The sequence below is a fragment of the Rhinatrema bivittatum genome, chromosome 16 (assembly GCF_901001135.1).
Source record: "Rhinatrema bivittatum chromosome 16, aRhiBiv1.1, whole genome shotgun sequence".
Classification (NCBI taxonomy): Eukaryota; Metazoa; Chordata; class Amphibia; order Gymnophiona; family Rhinatrematidae; genus Rhinatrema; species Rhinatrema bivittatum.
The window spans coordinates 19,697,498-19,719,688 of record NC_042630.1 but is presented as its reverse complement, the minus strand read 5'-3'; the positions used below and the strand labels follow the sequence as shown (position 1 = coordinate 19,719,688).

Below are 22,191 nucleotides of genomic sequence, written 5' to 3'. Positions count from 1 at the left end.
TAGAGCACTATCGTGGCTCCATGCGATCCCAGTTGCTTTCCCAACTCTGAAGGTAATTTTTGAAGGCGTTACACACTTAAATGTGACATACGGTACTATAGTAGCAATTTTCAAAAGCCATTTGCTCAAATAAAGTGTACTTAAATGCATAAAACTCAATTTTAAATGTGTAAATGCTTTTTTAAAAAATCAGGCCCTTTGAGTAAAGAATCCCTTCCACTAAAGGAGGTGAAATCTGTTATCTCCCTTAGGTGTCTGACAAAACCCAGGGACTGTGAAAAGAGGACACACAAAAATGCTTAATTTAAAACATTGTCCATGAAAAAAAAAAAAAGCTTTATTAATTCAGAAATTTGGGATTTCCTTCCACCCGTTCCTGGCACGCAGTTTACATTCACTGGAATAACCAGTTCATTGAGCTAGGCGTACAGAGTTGAGGGATTAGGGTGCACATGGCCATGTGTCCAAGTCCTGCTTCCGCTGGAAATCAACGGCAAAGAAGTTTTCAGGGGGTCCAAGGCAAGAGCTCCATCATCAGCTGAGCAGTGGGTGTGGGCTGGGCCGACTGGAGAGGCCATAATGGCCATGTTTCTGCCAATGCCGACGGCTAGCGCATTGAGTCTCTTCCTCTCTGGCAGTAAATTTACTTTGTATGGAAAGGCCCAAAATGGACCCCCTTCCGGCCACGGAGCACCGAAGCAGACTCGCCCAAAATGTGCGTCTGTGGCAGGGCTGAGAAACATCTGAGTCCAGTTAATGGCTCTTTTATGCGCACACAGAAAGAAGAAAAGAAAAATATATAGAATTGATTGTGCACCGTGTCACATGTCCTAAAGTTACCATTATGGATTCATGTTTGAAAAAGGAACTTTTTATTTTTTTTTTTTAAACAAAGTTTACATACGATGGTCCGAAAATTGTTTCCTTTAATTGGGGCTAAGTGGCTCCGATTGTTTTTGAAGTAGCCTCAGGAAGGGATCCTTTGTATTGGGTTTATTTTCTATCCTTCTGAGAATTGGACTCTCTCTCTTTTTTTTTTTTTTAATGTATACATTTATGTTTCTACTACCATCAAGCCAATCTCTTCCCCGCAGTACAGCCTCATGGGTCCTGCACCCACTGCCTCTGAGCTGAGTCCTCCCCACTACCACAAACTCACGGCCCCACACTCAATTCTTACTGAGACCCTCCTCAGTCCTGTGGCCACATGGATTCCGCACTCAGCATCACTGAGCTGAGCCCGCCCCGGTATTACAGATTCACAGGTCCCACACCCTCTGCCCCAAGCTGACCCCCCTTCCCCGCACTACAGTCCCATGGCTCCCACACTCACTAGGCACTGAGTTGAATTGTCTTTCTACGTTTCACTTCACGTCCAAACCCTATGTGTTCATTCTTTGACCTTCACGTCCAATTTTCTTACTGTAAAAATCCAAATAGCTTTAAGGGCAATATTGACTTCAGACTGAGCCCTCGAGACATCATCAGAACTTCTAATGGTCACGGTCTGATGCCATCATAGGAAAGTTTATGGGGGTCACAGCGTGATGGGAGAAGGACTGATGTGCATCCGATGAACAGAGGCACATCCAAGCAGCCACTCCTGAAAGCCTTGGTGTTGTCCCAGTATCGGGGGCAATCTATAAGCCATGTATATCCCAAAGAGATATGTGTGCCACCGCCTCAGGTCTCCTGCCCAGATAGGGATTATGGGAAGGGCCTGTCAGGTGGATGATTGAAACTGGCATCAAGGAATATAGCCAGGGTGCCCAGACTAGTGAATATGATGAAAGTCCAGAGGAAGAGGCGGTCAACCACCATGGCCACATATTGCCAGTCCTCCTTCAACTGTAAGCGCAGAGAAGAAAAATATCAAACGATTATGCTCCATAACCCAGCACCTCTCACTACTAGTCCCTCCTCTTTTCTTGTCATCACTCCCAGCCCCTCGCTTTACCCCTCCCTCTTTCCAGCGTTCCTCCCTCTCTTAGCCTTTACGTGTCCCAAAGCTCACCGCATCATAGTCTTCCTGGTCTTGCAGCTGCTGGGCCACGTACTTGACTGCATCCATGGCGGACTTCAGCTCCGGCGGGAGGGTCAGGCACTGGCTAGGGCCGTCAATGAACTTCTGAAGATCTGTACCAAAGGAGTCCCAGTGGTACCTGAAGGAACAGGAAGGTGAATGGAAGAGACAAATTCCTCGAGGAAACCACCGGACCTCTGGCTTCCACATTCTGCTCTCCTCTAGCAGGTCTGAGTCCCAGAATACTCATGCGATATTGATATTTGGATTATGAACATGTTAATTTGTGTATTTTGGTCCCCCTGTTGGGGGTTCTTGAGAATTGAATTTAGGGAACCACCGTAGTACACCGAGATGGACATAATTTACCTTAGAGTAACCATCTGACCCCAGGTCACCAGGGACAGGCTCAGCCTGGCTGATCTGGCCCTCTTGTCCTATGGACATGACTCCAATACCGAGGATAAGCTTGCCGTGTCTGATGCGAGGCCAAGCTTCTGCACTGTCCACTATTTTGGGGTGCATCTAACTTTAGGTACCCAACTGGATGGTTAAGATGCTCAACTCATGCCTTACAGAATATGCATGAGAGTGTCTTTATGCAATACTTTTTCCTGTTGGAGAGAGTGTGGTTAAACGAGCCATCCGTGGAGGCACTGACAGGGAGTTCATGGGTTGTACAGGAAATAGCCGATATTTTGGACATCCCAATTCATCTTAGGCCATTGCTGGGCCTCTTGGGGTGGAGGGATGCTTCCAAGGTTCTGGTGAAATTTAGAGCCTTGACTGGGCCGCTGCTATTAGCGGCTCGATTCACTATTGCCACCTTCTGGAAATGTAACCTTTATTTGGACTATTGGTTGTGCCCAGGTGCGTGATACAGCTGAACTGGAAAACATAAAATATCTTACGGGGGGGAGACTTTTAAATATGACAAGGCATGGGATCCTTATCACCGGTATTACAATCTTATATAAAACGTATTGCACCTTCTTTTTCTCTCTGTGTACAGTGAGTTAGACATATTTCATGTCTTCTGTTTATTTGTGGTTCTTTTTCATTCTTATGGCACTCTCGTTATTATTTGCACTGCTTTTGTCTGCTGTCAATGAATGATTGGTTGTTGTATGCCATGAAAATTCTAAGATAAAGAGTTAAAAAAAAAAAAGTATGATTGTCTAAATATTCCCCTTTCTGTTTAAGACGGTGAGGAAGGGCCACAAGTTATACAGAACCGAAGTCTAGAACAGGAATGGAAGACGGCTTTCGGGGCAAAGTAAAGAGTCTGCAGAGGATCGCTAGCCTCCCAGGACTCACCTGTCCTGCTTGAAGAAGGTGAACTCGCTGGCCGGCTTGCGAATGAAGTACTCATCGTTGGCGCGGGCCGTCTTCACTGCAAAGTTGTCGTGCTTGACTCGTGGGAGCACTTGTAGCGGGGGCTCCGGTTTGGGCCTCTGCAACCTCAGGTATCTGGGAAGCACGTGGATAAAAATCTGCGTCCCCCCCAGCGGAGAAAGGAAGGTGGGGGAGAAAGACAGACAAAGAGAGAGCGAGAGGAAACGTTATGAAAAAAACCAGAAATTTAACAAAAGGCCATCCATCATGCCATGACTAGACAATGATCCATCGAGATCAGCGGTGACGGGAAGGAGGCGAGAGCGCCTTTTGTCGCTACCTAAACACTGAAGATTTAAAAGGCCAGGATACGCAGGGGCTACATTTACAAATTTAGCCCAGACTCTCTGTTGGGCATGCAGGTCCTTCCTCACTGGGAGAGTTTAGGTTTCAAGGCCGGACCGTGCAGGTTGTGGACCTGCTAAACGCACTTCTCTTGAATTAATGTCACAGCAACACAGGTTGGTTGTTCCCCAAACTGTTCTCTTTACATGAAAGGATGATCAGAAGCAGAGTTTTACAGGAGAGAAAAAAAAAAACCTGTTTGTCCTGCTAGGTACCAGGCTTAGCCAGAGAAACCATGGGGTTTAAAATTCTGCCGGTCTGACTTCTTTGGACTTCGTCGGCTAACCTTTTATCTGCCTGAAAGGCTGGGCAAAGACTGAGGAGAGAAGAGAAACAAGGTAACCAGGAACACTGTGTTGCTGTAAGAAGGAACTGTTACTGCTGTAAAGAGAGAGTTTCTGGCCTGTAATTCTGTTTCATTTCTGTATGCACCTGAACTGTCATTGTGTTGGATTTGGAAGATTCTGCAGTATTACTGTTTATTTTTTGGAGCACAACTCGAGTCTGGAGAGTGCTTTGCTTGTGTGGAGTGTTCTCAGCCTGGCACTGGCCCTGCAGGATATCCTGTCCCCAGCTCACGCCCCCCCCCCCCCGAGACTTGATCCCCCGCCTCGGGATATTAACCCTAATGCTTCCCGAGGCTGCGAAGGTGACACCAGGTGTACAGGGGGTTACACTCAGGTCCTTCTTCTATCTGTGCGAAGAACACAGAGGCAGCTTCGTGGGTGCTTTACAAACAGCTCGGATATGTGGGGGAAAAAAAACAAAACATGCGTGCATCATACGGTCCCTTTACTGGGGATGTTTGACGCAAATTTACGTGCCTAAGCTTGCTTGGAAAACACTCGGGTAATTGGCCTGACGCGTTGCGTTGCAGGGGGTTACACCTGCTCTTCAGAAGCTGTAACTACGATGTAATTTACGTGCTATCCTCTTTAAATTAGAACAAGCGTGCTCTCTCAGTTACATCCTGGAACTAGCTCCTCCTCATGGCTCGCTCCCTCACTTTCTCCCCTTACTGGCACATCTCATGTGTGCACCCATCCCAGGGATGCACTGGACTTTTGCTAGGAATTTTCTTTATTCTAATGAGGCTATGAGCCTTGCAGATAAGTGCTTAGTTACTTGTCTTAAGCAAGATTTAATTAGGTACTCTCTTTGTGTGTGCTGTATTCCTGCTTTACATGTTGCACGACCGCATATGCTATTGGGAATTTAGTCTGTGCGATGTGCTCTGGCGGTTACTGTTTTGAAATGGGAGTGAGATTAACATTCCTGAGTTCTAATCTCAGCTCTACCATTGACTCTTGGGTTGCCTAATGCTCAAGGAGCCCCCATGTGGCCAAACCCATTAGATCTAATGAATGAACATTCTTAATTCACCGTCTGCATGTTCCTACGGACCTTCTCTCCACGCCCCCCCCCCACCCTCTTTGTCCATCCTGTTCCCCAGCCCTGTCCTCCACATCCCAATCCCCTTCTCACCAGGCGCACCCACTGTGGCATCTCGTGGGTGTTCGGTGAGCGGTGGTGCAGGTTCAGGACCACCACGCTGAGGATGACCGAGAAGGTCACCAGTATCATGGTGAACATCAGATAGTTGACGATGATGGGCACCGCCTGGGAGGTCTCTGGCACTTTGTCAGCAAGCAGCAGCAGGAAGACAGTCAGGGTGAGGAGTGCAAAGATGGAAAGGGTCATCTTCTCACCTGAAAGGCAGAAGCACGTGTTTCTGAGGTAATAGGAGTCCAGTGGGAAGAGTATCGAAGATTTCTTTCCAGCATCAGGCTGGGAGCAGAGACTCCTGTGCTGTCCTTGAGCACAGGGTAAGGCCGGGAAAGGAGGAAACCTCGAGTTTCTCATCGGCGTGGCTCCAAGAGTGAGACTTCCTGAGATTCCTTACCAATGTGTGGATGGCATTGGCAGCACTGGGCACACAATGGGATTCCTGTGGTTCCCTGGGCACAAGATAGGACTTGGGGATGGAGACCTCTGCGGGGTGTCCCTGAGAAGAAAATGATTCCTTACTCGCTAATTTTCGTTCCTGTAGTACCACGGATCAGTCCAGACAGTGGGTTGTGTCCCCCTTCCAGTAGGTGGAGTCAGAGCAAAACTCAAAGGGTGGCCTCTTATAAGCTGGAGCGCCCTCTCTGTCCCTTCAGTATTAAGAATATCAAAGCAAGAGAACACGTTTGGATGGATCAAGAAACCGTAATTAAGTACTAAACATACCAACTGTGTAAGTAAGTACTGAACGTATGAACAGTGTAATAAATTTTGAAAGAAACATGCCAACATGCAAAAACTTGCAACGTGAACCACCTGGCATTAACAGTAGTAACAGCAGTGAAGCATATAGGAAAACCTGTGCTTGTAAATAGATCTGCTATCCCAAAGCCATGATTCTTAGGGTGGGCGTCTGGACTGATCCGTGGTATTACAGGAACGAAAATTAGCGGGTTAGGAATCATTTTCTTTCCCTGTATGTACCTGGATCAGTCCAGACAGTGGGATGTCCCAAAGCTTCCCTACGTAGAGTGGGCCCCGGATAGCCCGGCTCGAATGACCTGATCGCAAAAGAGCCAAAACTAGGAGATTGTAGATTCAAGCGATAGTGCCGTGCAAAGGTATGCAACGATTTCCACGTAGCAGCTCTACATATCTCCTGCGGCGAGACAGATCGACTCTTAGCCCAGGAGGTTGCTTGAGCATTGAGCGAATGAGACTTGATGCCATCCAGACGGCGACGGCCAACCCCAATATACGCTGAGGCAATGGCATCCTTCAACCAGCGCGCGATCGTGGTTTTGGACGCCTGGTGTCCGCACCTGGGACCGCTCCACAGAACAAACAGGTGGTCCAATAAGCGAAACTCATTGGTGACCTCCAGATAACGAAGAAGAACCTGCTTGACATCAAGCCTTTGAAGTTTCTCTCTGATCCTCGGCAGCGAAGGATGGAAGTTCCACAGGCTGATTCATATGAAACGGCGAAACCACCTTAGGCAAAAAGGAGGGCACTGTGGACAGGGACACCCCGGAGTCCGTAAAACAGAGAAAAGGTTCTCTGCAGGAAAGAGCCTGCAACTCCGAGATTCTGCGCGCAGAACAAATGGACACAAGGAAGGCTGCCTTGAGGGTGAGCTCCTTGAGAGATGCGCTCCGCAAGGGCTCAAATGGCGGTCCAGCGAGCACTTGAACGACCAAGTTGAGACTCCACAAAGGACATAAGGAGTGGACCGGTAGCTTGACATACTTTACTCCTCTTAAGAATCGGACTATATCCGGATGTGTAGAAAGAGGAGCTGCCTCCTGATTTATTTATTTATTTATTTAAAAGTTTTTATATACCGCACAAAGGGTAAATATATATCCGTCTAGGCGGTTTACATGTGGTCAGACATACATAATTTAAAATACAAACAATTGTTAATAGATTAATTAAAACATAATATTGTTCAAATTATTTAGAAAGCTTGGATAAATAAGTACATTTTCAGCGATTTTTTAAAGTCTTTACGGTTAGAAGTTAGTCGGATATAGTCAGGTAAAGCGTTCCACAAGGTTGGGCCTGCAACTGAAAAGGCACGTTTACGGATCAAAGATAAGCTTACAGATTTTACATTGGGAATTTCTAATAAGCATTTGTCAAAAGAGCGTAACTGTCTGGAAGGTTTATAAATTCGTAGTAGAGAACATAGCCAGATTGAGTCATTGCTGTAGATCAGATTGTGTATAGTGGATAAAATTTTGTATGCTATGCGGTATGATATTGGGAGCCAATGTAGTTGTTGTAGAATTGGAGAAATATGTTCACTTCGACGAATATTATATAACATGCGGGCAGTCGCGTTTTGAATTAGTTGAGGTGGATGAATTGTTGATTGAGGTAAGCCAAGGTATAAAGCGTTGCAATAGTCTAATGAAGACAAGACAAGGGTTTGAGTGATCAGACGGAAGTCGTTTGGGAGAAGTAATGGTTTTAATTGCTTGAGCAGAGTAGCAGAGCTAGGGGCTCTGATCCGTCATCCTGATGACGGATCAGAGCCCCTAGCGCTGCTACTTTAACCCTTAAGGAATTGTATGCCAAGCCCTTGTCCAGACCGCGCTGTAAAATAGATAAAACATGTGCTATGGAAGCACAACGTGGAGGAATATCCATTGAAGCGCACCAAGACTCAAAAACTTTCCAGATCCGGACATAGGAAATGGAAGTGGCGTCTTTCGTGCCTTGAGGAGCATGGAAATGACCGCTTCTGGATAGCCTCGTTTCCTCAGCCTTTGCCATTCAAAAGCCATGCCGCAAGACAGAAGCAATCTGCCCGGTCGAAAAATACTGGACCTTGACGTAGAAGGTTCGGGAGGTGCCCGAGGTGGAGGGGACTGTCGACCGCTAGGTTGACTAGGTCTGCAAACCATGGTCTTCATGGCTATTCCGGGGCCACCAGAATTACTGGCCCTTGATGAATCTCTATTCTGCGCAGCACCTTGCACACCAGGGGCCACGGCTGGAATACATAGAGAAGGAGACTTCTGGCCAAGGAAGGACGAGCGCATCTACGCCCTCTGCGCCGTGTTCCCTTTGTCGGCTGAAGAAGCGAGGAGCCTTCGCTTTCCGGAAGGTCGCCATCAGGTCCAGGTGTGGAGTCCCCCATCTGTTGAAGAGGAGCATCACCGCTTCCTCGGAGAGCTCCCACTCCCCTGGATCTATGTGTTGTCGGCTTAGAAAATCCACCTGAATATTGTCTACCCCCGCTATGTGGGATGCTGCAAGGCGAGACAGGTGAAGCTCCGCCCACGCCATCAGCTTGTCCGCTTCCCACGCGGCATGTTGGCTCTTCATCCCCCCTTGGCGATTCCTATATGCCACTGTGGTTGCATTGTCGGAGAGAATCCGCACCGCTTGACAATGAACCAATGGAAGGAATTGCAACACCAGATGGACAGCTCTGTTCTCCAGTCGTTGATTGGCCATGAGGACTGGACCGCCGTCCATTGTCCCTGAGCCAACTGCCTCTGGCACACTGTGCCCCAGCCGGAGACACTTGCATCCGTGGTGACGATCACCCACTGTGGAACCTCCAGATCCACTCCCTTCATCAAGTGGTCGAGGCTTAGCCACCAGCTCAGGCTGTGTCTGGCTAGGTCTGGCAGCGGTAGGAGGGCTTGAAAATCCTGAGACACTGGGTTCCAGCGGGAAAGTATTGCTCTCTGAAGGGGACGCATATGCACAAAAGCTCATGGCACTAAATCTATAGTAGAAGCCATCATGCCTAGGACTTGGAGGTAGTCCCATGCTATGGGACGTTAGAGACTCCAAAAGCGTTGTACCTGCGTTACAAGGGACCGAGCCCGATCCTGGTGAAGGAAGACTTTTCCCGTGTTGGTATCGAAAATGTGCTCCTAAGAAGTCTAGTGTTTGAGAAGGAGTAAGGTTGCTCTTGGCCAAATTGACGACCCATCCGAGGGAGCGGAGAAGGTTCAGAACTCGTTCCACCACTCAATGACATAGTTCTTTTGACTTCGCCCGAATGAGCCAGTCATCCAGGTAGGGATGGACTAAGATCCCTTCCCTTCGTAGAGCAGCTGCCACCACTACCATTATCTTGGTGAAGGTGCAGGGGGCAGTTGCCAACCAGAACAGTAGGGCCTGGAACTGGAACGCAGGAAGCGTTGGTGTACCTTGAGGATGGGGATGTGGAGATAAGCCTCCGTCAGGTCCAAGGAGGCCAAGAACTCCCCACAGTGTACTGCTGCCATTACTGATTGTAAGGTCTCCATACGAAAGTGGGGCACCTTTAGAGCCTTGTTGACCATCTTGAGGTCCAGGATGGGACGGATGGAGCCTTCCTTTTTGGGAACTATGAAGTAGACGTAATAATGGCCTAGTCCTTGCTCCATCAATGGCACTGGTAGGATGGTCCCCAGGACCAAGAGGTGGTCAGGTGTCTGTTGAACCATAGCCTGCTTCTGAAGGCTTCCGCAGGGGGAGAAGAGGAACCTGTCCCATAAGGACTGAGCAAACTCTAAAGCATAGCCCCGTCTCAGAATATCTAAGACCCATTGATCTGAAGTGATCTTGACCCACTCCTCGTAAAAGAGAGACAGGCATCCACCTATTCTGGGAATGGAAGAGTGGGTCAGCAAGCTCTCATTGGGAAGACTTGGAAGATGCCCCTTGAGGGAGGTTGTCTCGGACTCTCTCCAGCCTCGAAAGGAATGAGACGACTGCGAGCATGAGGAAGGTGGTCTCTGAGCTGGCGGCCTTGTCTGACGAAACCTTCGTTGTCCTTGGAAGCGAGTTCTTGAAAAGCTGAAGGTCCTAAATATCCGTGGACGATCCTCGGGTAGCTTATGAACTTTGTTTTCCCCGAGAGACTTGATCAGTTGTTCCAAATCCTCGCCAAACAGCAATTTTCCTTTGAATGGAAGAGATCCCAATTGCGACTTGGAAGACGAATCTGCCGACTAGTTGTGAAGTCAAAGCAGACGTCTAGCTGAGACCACTGAAACCATGGATCTGGCAAGGACCCACAGAAGATCATAGAGAGCATCCGCCCCATACGCAATGACTGCTTCTAGGCACTCAGCTTGCTGAGCTTCCTCGGGCTGTAAATCCTGGATGCTGAGCATTTGTTGGACCCAACGGAGCCCTGCTCGCTGCATGAGAGAGCTGCAGACGGTTACCCTGACCCCCAGAGCAGACACCTCAAAAATCCGTTTGAGGTAGACTTCCAGCTTGCAGTCCTGCAGATCCTTTAGGGCCGTTCCACCAGTAACTGAAATCATAGTTTGTTTCGTAACCGCCGACACAGACGCAGTTACTCTTCAGCAAGGGGTATAGCTTATCCATAGCTCTGCCCACCTTGAGAGAAGACTCCGGCAAATCCCATTCCCTAGTCAACAGCTGTAGGAGCATAGGATGGAAAGGGAAGGTTCTAGAAGGTGGACGCAGACCAGCTAGGACTGGGTCGCCCTTACGTGATGATGTAGTTGAAGCAGGTGGTTCTGGTGGGGTCTCTATGTCCAGCTCGGCCAGGACGTAAGGAATGAGGGGGTCCAACTCATCCCTTTGAAAGAGACGCAGGACCCTTGGGTCATCCCCCTCCATTTGTACAGAAGAAGAGAGGTCATCCGTGTCTGGATCATCCTGAGCGACCTTATCCTGGGAACTGGCTGCTGTCCCCCTGCACCAAGTGGAGCCGGGGGCTGAGTGGCTCCTAAGGACCCCACAGGCTGCGGGACCTCAATGTTATCCTGGGAGCCAAAGGTTTGACCACTTCCAGGATCTGACAAAAGAATCACCTTGGGAGGCACAGGCCCCGCAGCAGCGTCCTGCTGCTGGCTTATGCTGGCCAAATATGCACTATGTAACAGTAGTACAAAATCAGTGGAAAATGGACCAGGCAGAGAACCCAATGGAGGAAACACCGGGGGGAGGGGGGGGGGGTCCCATGGGCTGCACTGGAGTAGGATGAGGCTCTGGGGGAGTCACTGGAGAAAGATTCTGTGCTGATTCGGGGTCAGAGTCGGCGTCTGGCTGTGCAGGAGCTATCGGCCGTGATTCCAAAATGGCCGCCGTTCCTGCACTAGGCGGGAACGAGGCCAGCCTTGCCAAAAGATGCACTTGCGAGCGCGAATTAAGACGCCCAGCCGCCCGTGAGGAACCCTCCCTGCTGGGGAGACATCTCACACAAATACCCTCCTGGGAAAACCGTGATCCCGGCTCTCCACAGGCGCAGCAATGAGTCGGGTGTGGTATGGATTATCGGCGGAGCCGGCAAGCTGCAGACTTCAGGCTGTCAGGAGCGGGTAAGAGAAAACGTCCGCTGACAAAAGAATGACAAGGCTTTGCAAAGCCTGGAATCAGAGGAATAATGCTTCTCTGGTAACACTGCCCCGAGGAAACGACCTCTCAGGGCAGGGCACTATGTTGTTGTGGCCGGAGAGAGGCTGGACCACCAGCATTCACCCCTGAGCCCTTAGAGTCACTCCAGAAGAAATCGTGACTTGCAAGTGATAAAAAGGAACAGCACTTACCCTCAAAAAGGTACCACGGGCTCTGCTTGCAAGTTTTAGAACACAGAGCCTGAAATCTGAGGGGGACTGTCCCTGAAATTTACTTTTAACTGAATTTATTATTTACATTTTTTTTTTTAATATCTTTAATTAAAGTGATCCATCCAAAGTAAAGAAATACTTCAAGTGAAAATAAGAAAGACAAGAAAAATCTATCCTTTCTAAACCGAGTTAGGGGACCGAAGGCTCTGCCACCTTCCATCTGCTGAAGTCAGAGAAATACTGAAGGGACAGAGAGGGCACTCCAAGCTTGTAAGAGGCCACCCTTCGAGTTTTGCTCTGACTCCACCTGCTGGAAGGGGGACATAACCCACTGTCTGGACTGATCGGGGGATGGTACAAGGAACATGCACGCCCGGTGTTCCTCACCAGCATCAGGCGGGAGGTAGAAGACGGTGATAGCCAGGATGGTGATGAGGATGCAGGGTATGATGATGTTGACGATGAAGAAGAGTGGCTTGCGGCGAATGATGAGGTAAAACGTGATATCTTCATACAGCTCGTCCTCCGGGTTTGTGTTCCGGCAGGACGGCTTGTGCCAGATGTCCCACTGCCCATTCTCTACAGGTGGAAGAGGGAAGACAGACAAGGAAGGATGAGGAGGAAAGGCGGAAGACACGAGGAGGGGAAGAGAGAGAATGAGGGAGGATAGGAGAAATGGATGAGGAGACAGGGGGAGGAAGGGAGGGTAGGAGAAGGAAGTAAAAGCAAGGGAAGGCAGAAGGAAGAGATGAAGATGGAATGAATGAAGGCAGTAGGAAGAAGAGATGAGGTGGGAGAGCAGGAAGAATTGATGGCGACAGAGAATGAAGAGAAAAGATGAAGGGAGAGATTATTTTTACTTATGTGCATGTGTTGAGTTTCATCCATGTGTGTTATGTTGTGTGTGTCACACACATCTCAATTGTACATTCTGCGTATGCCTTGTAAGCCTTACATGCATGCCACAAATCACGTGCGTCCTGTCAGGTATGTGTTATACACATATGTGTCACCTGTGTGTCATGCATACCCACTCACCCTCCCCCCCCCCCCCAGTGTGGGCTCACCCATAAAAGAATTCTGAAAAATGACCACTTCTTTCACCTCCTGGCCCTTCTCGTCCAGGGCGGGCAGGAGGGAGATCTCCGAGGCGTCGTACGTGTAGGAGCGGAAGACCATGGTGCAGTTCTGCCAATCAAAAGGAAAGTACCTGACCTGTGGAGAGAGGAGGCAAAACTGAAGGACCACCCATCCACCTCTGACCTTGCACCTGCCAAGCTGAGGAAGGGTCAGGGTCAAAGGTTAGAAAAGCAGAATAGAATGACCCCCCCCCCCAACACACACAGCCAGAAAATCAGTGGGTCCATCTCTCCTCTCTCTGTCCCCCCGTCCGTCCCCCCCCCACCCCTCACGCTCACCTCAATGCTGCAGCTGCTCCGATACAGTGCGGGTGGCTGCCAGCTGACCGTGCCTTCGTAGGTCACCAAGACGTCCACAGACAGGGCCACGTCAAAATTACCATCATTACTATTCGAAAAAGGAGAGCAGGATGGGGGGGAGATAGGGGAAAGGGAGAATGAGAGAGACACAAGGGGAAAGGAAGAGGGAAGGCGAGAGAGTGCAATGAGGACTGAATTTTCGGTTCTATAAATCCAGGTTTTTGTTTTTTTTTAGCAAAACAGAAAAGATACCAGAATGCAATTAGTACATTAATGAAAGCCTTCTAAAGTGCAGCTGTGATTGGTTGGAGAGGAATAAGCAGGCAGAGGCAGTCAGGGTCCTCCCAGTAGCTCAGCTAGGGATGCTGCTCCTTTGTCTTGGTGGTCGAGTGCCTGGTTTGGAGACACCTAACTCTGGACTTGCACTTTGTGAAACATAGAAATGATGGCAGAAAAGGACCAAACGGTCCATCCAGTCTGCCCAGCAAGCTTATGGTGGCATGAGCCGCGCCTTACAGGTCATCCCCATATTTAGTTCTCCAGACCGTCAAAGTCAGGGCCCTTGTGGTTGCTCTCTGAGTCCAATTCCCCGTCACCTCTCGCTGTTGAAGCAGAGAGCCATGATGGAGTTGCATCAACAGTATCAAGGCTTATTGGGTAAGGGTAATAACAGCCGCACCCAGCAACTTACCTCCCTCCCCCCATGCTTATTTGTTTCCCCAGACCGTGCAATTCAATGTCCTTCTTGGTTGCTGTCTGAATCTAATTCCCCTTTTCCTCTTTTCCCACTGCCGTTGAAGCGGAGAGCCATGATGGAGTTGCATCAACAGTATCAAGGCTTATTGGGTAAGGGTGGTAACCGGCACACCAGCAAGTTATGTTTTATTTAGGCATTTTATATACCATCATTCCATGTAAAGATCACAACTGTTTACAAAAATAACATTCATAGCTATAAATCAGCAAATAATGACAGGTTACAGAGGCAGTATTCATAAACATGATTTAACAACCATCAAATGAAGTATTCCAATACATATTAACTAAAGATCTAGGTCATGAGACGTGAAGTACATAAAATAAAATAACAAATTTCACATGTTAGTATGTTTTGGTGAGATTCTTACAATTTCTCATTAAATTTGTTCCTCATGCATCAATTAGTTTCTCTTGTCCTTCTTGTTATTGTAGAGCTCTACGTTCTGATGTTTTTAAGTTATTTTATATGCATTTTTGACTAGCCATGTTTTTAGCTCACATTTAAATCTCTTTGTATCCGGGATCAAACGTAACGTCTCGGGTAGGGAATTCCAAAGATTTGGGCCTGCTAGGGAAAACACACGATCTCTCACATGCGTCAGGTGTGTGCTCCGTATTGTGGGGACAGTCAGTAGTCCTTTATTTTGAGATCTTAGTGTTCGCTGGGGTGTGGAGGTTGTAATGTCACGCCTATCATACCCGTGTTCCTAGAATGAATGATTTTGAATATTAACGTTAATACCTTAAAGTAGATTCAGGGTGGTACTGGCAGCCAGTGCAGTGAAATCAGCGAGGGTGTAATGTGATCGAATTTCCTAGATCCTAACAAATCTTACCCCCCTGCACTCTGTTCCTCATTTCCATTCTCCAGCCTTTAGGGATTTGCAGTGTTTATCCCTTGCCCCTTTGAGATCTTTCACTGTTTTTGTCTTCACCTCCTGTGCCTGGCATTTTCTGCACAGGAGGACGAGGACGGGCTTGCTGCATTCAGCTACCAATAAAAAGCGCCCATTTGGGAGGTCTCTGAAGAGCATCTCGTTAGGAGTCTGGGGGTCAGAGGAAGCCCCTGAATGGCATTTTTCATGATTACTTGGATTTTTGCTTTCTTTTGTGGACGGTACCAAATAAAAAAAAGGGGATTTTTTTTTTTTTGTCACATCATTCTCATTCCACAGGTACCCCCGTACATTTTTATTCTGGGAAAACCCTGTGTGTTAATTTTTTTTTTTTTATGGAAGGTATCTGAGGAGTTCAAAGCCTCATGGGTCCTGAGGCAAATCTTCCTTCCTTTCGGAAGAACCTGGGGGCCCTCATGGGGGTACACGAATGTCCCCCCAGCTCTAAGCTGTGCCCTTGTGTCTGAATGGCAGGCAGAGGAAAGGTGACCTGTTATATACATGGATTGCTGGGTCTGCTAAATGCAGCAGCGCTCATGGAAGGGAACCCTTATGTTGCGTTCGTGGCTGCTATTCGCCCTCGCTCCACCCTCTCTACCTATGTGGCGACTCCCTCCAGGCCTGACGGACAGCTTGCTGCCGCGGCGTCTCTATGCCGCTTCTCCCCGGCGTCCCCGGGCCAGCTCGACGCTGTGGATCCGCCATGTTCCTGATGGCGTAGGGCGCACACGCATGCGTGCTCCAAAGTATGTACCAGCAAGGGCGCGAACCTCAGGGCGTCCCCTTGTATTGACGTCATCCACTTCCAACATAAAAGGTCTTTACTTTTGCTAACAGATTTGAGTTAGCAAGGATTGATTGCGGGGATTCATCTGTAACCCTCTTCTCTCTACGCAACTCTGCCTCCTCGGACTTACCAGGGGTACCCGCTCCTCAGGGGCCTCGCTCTCTTTTCTCTATTTCAGATTGCAGATAGGAACCGGTACTCGCTCCTCGAGGGCCCATGTTCCTAAACACTTTGAAGATTCTCTACTGTCTAGAAGCTATCGCAGGTACAGACTATTGTGAGTTACCACCGCTCTCTCAGAGCTTTCCCTGGAACCAGGTACTCGCTCCTCGGGGGCCTAACCCTTTCCAGCTACTGAGCTTTCTCAAGACCTTATGTGAGTTATCATCTAAGTACTGGCTATGTATAACAGCATACCCTGTCTCTTCACTGTCTACAGTCTCTTTACAGCTCAGCAACCCTGGGATCGCAGTTCTAGTATCTGAAGGACTTCAGCCCTGCCGGGCACATCAGCTCACTACTGCCACCTCTGCTGGTTCTACTTCCTGTCTAATAAAAGAACTATCTGTGTTTGTCTCCATACTCCATCCTAGCCAGTGGTCCCTCTCAGGATTCCCTCCTGGGGGCGCTGTCATCTGCCATCAGCCCAAGGATTCACCTATTTACGTTCCTGTCCAGCTGAGCACCCTCTCTAGCACTCCGCTGGTACAGATTGCCAACTCAGCAGTCTATATCATAACAGATTGCCAGCTCCCTAGCAGATCCATAACAGATTGCTAGCTCCTCCCTTCCGGAGGAGTAGATCCTATCAGATTGCTCCTCCCATCAGCATAGCAAATCACAACACCTTACCTCAAGAGCTCTGAAATCTTGGGGGTTTTAAACTCTTTCTTAGCTCAATAAAGGCGCCGTCTCCCCTCAGCTTGCTGGGCACGGGGACCCCCCATCACTCACTTGTTCATGAGGACGATGTCCGGCTGCCAAACTTTGTCTGAAGCAATGCGCAGCATCTCAACCCCCTGGTGGTCAGCTGGGTTCCAGGACAGGCGATAGTCTTTCCATATCTCTCAGGGAGGCGGAGGCGGAGGCAGAGAGAGAGAGCGTGCAGGGGAAGGGGGTGAGACAAACAAAAGACAGAGCTAAAGAGAGGGGTGAGACAGCAGCATGGAAACAGGGAGAGCAATGAGCCCTCTGCATGGCCCCGAGGGAGTCAGTACTAATCCCTGGCTCTGTCACCGAGTCTCTCTCTCTGTGATCACGAGAGAGTCACTTGATCTCCTGGTGCCTGTCACTGACCCTGTATGCAGGGCTGATGCAAGGGTATTAGGCACCCTAGGCGAACCTCTTGCCTTGAGACCCCCTCCCCCTTGCCTCCCCCCCCCCCCCCGACCCCGACCCCGACCCCATTCACCGAGAAGCCACTTATGGCCCATCGAGTGTGTGCTTTTCTCTGCCGCGAGCAGCATGGGTGCCGCTTGTGGCCCCACATGGCTGCTCTTTGGCGCCCCCTAATGGTTGGCACCCTAGGCGACCGCCTAGTTCACCTAATAGGATGCACCGGCCCTGTCTGCATGTGACCTTCAGCCAGGGGAAGGGGGAAGTCACTTTATCTCCCTATGCCCTCAGTCCTAATCCCTGGCTCTGCCACTAACTTTAAAATAATCACTGTGCCCCTTCTCCTCTCTCCCTCCTGAAGCTTTTATGCTTTCCAGGCACAATAAATGTCTGCAGACTATCCACTCAGGAGGTGACTGCATGTATGTTTCACTGTTATTAAATTGCAAAGCACATTGGGACCCTGTTTGGATGAAAGGCATCGTATTAATCCAAATTACTACTTTTTAACATCATCGCTGCTTTTATTTCTAATCATAAGCTTACCAAACTCATGTAGACCTTAGTAGTCAGCTCCTCGTCTTTCTCTGTCTGCGGCAAGAATTGATACCAATGAGACAAAAGTTCAGGCAAGAGAAAAGAGGTGGAGATAAAGTTCTTAATCCACAAATTTTATATTATTTGTGTTTGTATACATAAATTTCTCGTTTCCCTCATCATTCATCCCCAGAGATTTTAATGGCATTACTCCCTTAAATATCTCTTCTCCACGTCATCCACCCTCAGAAACTCCAATGATGTCACCCCCTTAAATATCCCTTCTCCATGTCATCCACCCCTAGAGATTCCAATGGCGTCACCCCCTTAAATCTCTCTTCTCCACGTCATCCACCCCTAGAGATTCTAATGGCGTCACCCCTTAAATATCTCTTCTCCATGTCATCCACCATCAGAATCTCCAATGGCATCACCCCCTTAAATATCTCTTCTGCATGTCATCCACCATCAGAAACTCCAATGGCGTCACCCCCTTAAATATCTCTTCTGCATGTCATCCACCATCAGAAACTCCAATGGCGTCACCCCCTTAAATATCTCTTCTGCATGTCATCCACCACCAGAAACTCCAATGGCATCACCCCCTTAAATATCTCTTCTGCATGTCATCCACCACCAGAAACTCCAATGGCGTCACCCCCTTAAATATCTCTTCTGCATGTCATCCACCATCAGAAACTCCAATGGCGTCACCCCCTTAAATATCTCTTCTGCATGTCATCCACCATCAGAAACTCCAATGGCGTCACCCCCTTAAATATCTCTTCTGCATGTCATCCACCATCAGAATCTCCAATGGCATCACCCCCTTAAATATCTCTTCTGCATGTCATCCACCATCAGAAACTCCAATGGCGTCACCCCCTTAAATATCTCTTCTGCATGTCATCCACTACCAGAAACTCCAATGGCATCACCCCCTTAAATATCTCTTCTGCATGTCATCCACCACCAGAAACTCCAATGGCATCACCCCCTTAAATATCTCTTCTGCATGTCATCCACTACCAGAAACTCCAATGGCATCACCCCCTTAAATATCTCTTCTGCATGTCATCCACCACCAGAATCTCCAATGGCATGTTCCTTCCTTTCATCTGTCTCACTGTTTTGGCTTCTCCTTACCAGGCTGATGAACTGGGACAGGGTCATGCCTATCCTGACCTGCACCTTATCACCTGCCATCTTTGCTGGCCGGACTATGGGGTTATAGTCTTTTAACAGCTTTGCCACCAGTTGCCCCTCGACCTCTGACAGCCATGATCCTACAACAAAGAAAAAAGATGACAGGGAAAGATCATTACTTTCCCAGGACTCCATTCAGTTAACATAGATTCAAATCAATCAGTGATCTGATTTCTGACAGCATCAGGATCATCCTGGTGAACGTTTGGTTTGACTCTAATAGGTCTTGACATTTCTGACATTTTCTACAAGAAAGAAAGTTCCCGGTCAAGGGGACATGCTATGAGGCTATTACTTCATGGAAAAGATGGTGGATGTATTGCACAGCCAGTGGAGGTGGGGGTAGAAAAATCAGCAAGAGACTCTCAGGAAAGCCTGAGACGGGCAGAAGGTATTCTTAGTTACGAGGATGAACAAAAGCCTTAGACCTTGTAGGTCTTAGGCAATGGAGCAGACAGGATGGGTCTTACAGTCCTTATCTGCCCTCCTGTTTTCTGTTTCTATGAGATAATAGGAGCACCCACGATGGAGTTAGGTTTAGTTGGGCGCACATACCTATGCCACTTTCACAAGATATTGCAAACCTCCCAGCCTCTCAAATCCACCATCTGGTCTTCTGTGCCCGTGGAGGCGAGATGCTGGCGAACAAGCAGGCAGACAAACGTAAAGGGAGCTAAATGAGCTATGGTCAGTAAACCAACAAACAATAGCGGTACAGAATACAAAAAAAAAAGATAGCTAAAAATGACCATAAACAAACTTTAGAACAATAAATGCATATTGATAAAATATATGGCAAATAAAAGACAAGTATTCCACTATTATTCGTTGGTTTGTTCAACAAGCCAACAGGACAGGCCACAGTGGGCCCATCAAGGAGGGGGCTGAGAGGAACCTGGTTGGGGTCAGGGGGATGAGAGAGGGGAGGGAGACTCCGGGGGGGGGGGGGGGGGGGAGTAGAGCCTATCCCATAGGTGCCAGCTCTGTGGGTGCTATGTGTGTTCAAGCATCCCCCCCCCCAGTATCAGATCTGCCTCCCGCATCCCCTCTTCAATCTCTCCTCTCGGCTGCTGAGATTCCAGGAGACTGAAGAGGGGAATGCGGGAGGCAGTTCAATTAGATAATGGGGCTTGCTCCCACCCCTAGTATCTCGGCCTCATCCCCTGGGAAGAAGCCTTTTTTTTTTTTTTTTTTGCCAACGAGACAATCAAAGACTTTAATCAACCAGCCAGCCAGAGGTCATCACCAATCAGCTAAAGGATGGCCTCCACGCCCCATACTGCTCACAGGATACTCTTAATTCTCTAAGAGGGTCAGTTATGATTTTAAGTGGATTCGTTTCCTGGGATAATTATTGTCCTGGAGGAATCAGATGGTTCCCTGCTGGAAGGAGGGGAGGGGAGGGGCAGGAAGGCTGAATTTCCTCTATTACTGCAGGACACAACCATTAGGAGGCCGTCTGGTCCGTTATGGCTTACCTTGCTGGGCAGGAGCAGGGAGGCCCCTGGGTGTAGGGGTGGTTGTCTGAGCACCTATAACCATGTCAGTAGGTGCCTTTACAGGAGGATGTAAGGTCCGCGCAAGGCATGTCGCAGTCATCCTGACCGGGATTTCCTTTGTGCCTCCTAACAGTTCAGTTCTGCTCGCGATCCATCCCCGGCTTTTGGGGCTGGCACCACCCAACTGCCAGGGGGTCACGGGGGTCAGGCCGCATGCACAGGCTGAGTAAGGAGGCAGGGGAAGGACTGAATGGACCGTAAGCTGTGTGAGTTATTAAATGCACCTACTTTGGCCTCCAGCCTCGGTCCTGACTTCTGAAACTCCCTGGGTCACTACAGGTGCCTTCGCCTTTAAGGTATCTCGCGGTGTTGTTGAAGGCTTCGCACCTCCCCTAGGTCAGTGCAGATGGGCTGATCCAGTCTTGGTTCGGCCCACTGCATGCAGGGAGCTGTAGTTCTCATTTCCTCAAGAAAATAGAAACCAGGTTGCCCCCACCCCTGCATGCAAAGGAGCAGAACCGGGATTGGATCAGGGCTGACCTGGATGAGAGTGCAATCTTCAATTGTACGTTTGTTTTGGGTTTTTTTTACATTTTGCGGCTGTCTGCATCTTCCATAGCACCGCTATGTGCGTGTGGCATTTGCGGGTGTCCGTGGGGGGGTGTTACGTGCCCGTCTCCGTCTCCCGGCGCAGGCAGCGCACACGCCTCACCGCCTCAGCTAATTAAAGCTAACCTGTCCCTTGGCAAGACTCCCCCCCCCCCCCACACACAAACATAACCTCCCAGCCCAAAGGAACCCGGCTCATCTCACGGAGGGAAACGCACGCCGAAAGCGGGCGCCAACCTTACCCGTGACAGTGGAGAAGCAGAAAGCCAGGAGGAGGTAGCGAAGTCCAGCCATAGCCCAGCAGCTGTTCTCTCCTTCTCCCTCAGAAGTTCACGCGGAGGTGGTGGGGGGGGGGGCCAGTGACCCTTCCAACCTATCCCTCCACCCTTTCCTGCCTTCACGCTCCCCCGCGGATTGGCTGGCTCAGACGGAAATGCGCGTCTTGGCGGCGGGGGGGGGGGGGGGTGGGGTTTGATAGGAAATCCTCGTTGCTGTCACTACAGAGCGGAGGGAGGGAGGGAGGGGGGCAGCGCATGGAGTTTGGGAGGGGGAGGAGATATTAGGTTACAGATGCCAGAGATGGCTCTGGCACCTGTTTCTGAGAACGGCAGACAAGCGAAGCATTTTAATAACTTGCTGCCTTCAGGCTTGAGCAATCCAGGGCCTTGCGCAGGAAGGGGGTGGTAGGGATTGCTGTACCGGCCAGTGCATGGCTGGCCTGGCCACGTTTAGTAACGAGAGGCCGGCAGGACCTCTAAACTGGCAATGTAAATGTTTCTATTCTGCTGGCTGCAGGCCTCCATAGCTGCTGCTCACTGCTCCCCTCCACCACAGACCTGTCCTCCTCAGGGCCGGGCTGGGAACTGGTGCGCCCCTCTGCTCCCAGATTCTTCCCACTTCTAGTTTCTGCACGGGAAGCAGAGACACACACGCCGGCTCAATCTTAGCCCCCCCCCCCCCCCCCCCCCCCCCCCCGTGCATCTTCACCAGGGCCGGCTTTGTGAGTGTGCGACCCGTGTGGCTGCACAGGGCTGCACGGTGAAAGGGGCACCACTGCCCTCGTCCTTCCCCCGCCCTTCCATATGATGTTGGTAAGCAGAAGGAGACTCGGGAGCACTGTGCAGGAGGAAGGAGGATGCCGTCCCTGGTGGTAGGTAAAGGATCAGCCTGAAGGAAGGAGGAAGAGGGAGGCAAGAAGAAAAAGAAGGCGGATGCTGCTGGGCAGGAAAAGGGAGAGCTGAGGATGCGGGCGGGGGAGAGGGTGGACAGGGAGAAAGAGAGCCGAGCAGAGAGGGTACCGG

At 49.6% G+C, this 22,191-nt stretch overlaps 1 protein-coding gene across 2 annotated transcripts; it reads right to left on the bottom strand.

Moving 5' to 3' along the window:
* Positions 1–318: 318 nt before the first annotated feature.
* On the bottom strand, positions 319–21,303 carry CHRNB1 (cholinergic receptor nicotinic beta 1 subunit). Of its 2 annotated transcripts, none has more exons than XM_029579421.1 (11): positions 21,133–21,303; positions 18,723–18,862; positions 17,586–17,630; positions 16,659–16,768; positions 13,242–13,350; positions 12,891–13,038; positions 12,211–12,402; positions 5,249–5,472; positions 3,341–3,516; positions 2,015–2,162; positions 319–762 (listed from the first exon to the last, which is right to left on the bottom strand). In XM_029579421.1, exons 1-11 carry the CDS (start codon positions 21,182–21,184, stop codon positions 754–756), a joined length of 1,353 nt encoding a protein of 450 aa, XP_029435281.1. In that variant the 5' UTR covers positions 21,185–21,303; the 3' UTR covers positions 319–753. The 2 variants fall into 2 exon arrangements, with proteins under 2 accessions (XP_029435281.1, XP_029435280.1); XM_029579420.1 differs by lacking the exon at positions 319–762 and adding an exon at positions 958–1,848 and having other exon boundaries at positions 21,133–21,301.
* Between the last annotated feature and the right edge of the window lie 888 nt (positions 21,304–22,191).

Excerpts from the sequence above, each read along its gene's own strand:
- CHRNB1 (XM_029579420.1), bottom strand. The coding sequence starts at position 21,184 with ATGGCTGGACTTCGCTACCTCCTCCTGGCTTTCTGCTTCTCCACTGTC. Across the intron at positions 13,039-13,241 it reads GGAGCAGCTGCAGCATTGAG|GTCAGGTACTTTCCTTTTGA; the intron begins GTGAGCGTGAGG and ends CTCTCTCCACAG. Across the intron at positions 1,849-2,014 it reads ACCAGGAAGACTATGATGCG|TTGAAGGAGGACTGGCAATA; the intron begins GTGAGCTTTGGG and ends CTGCGCTTACAG.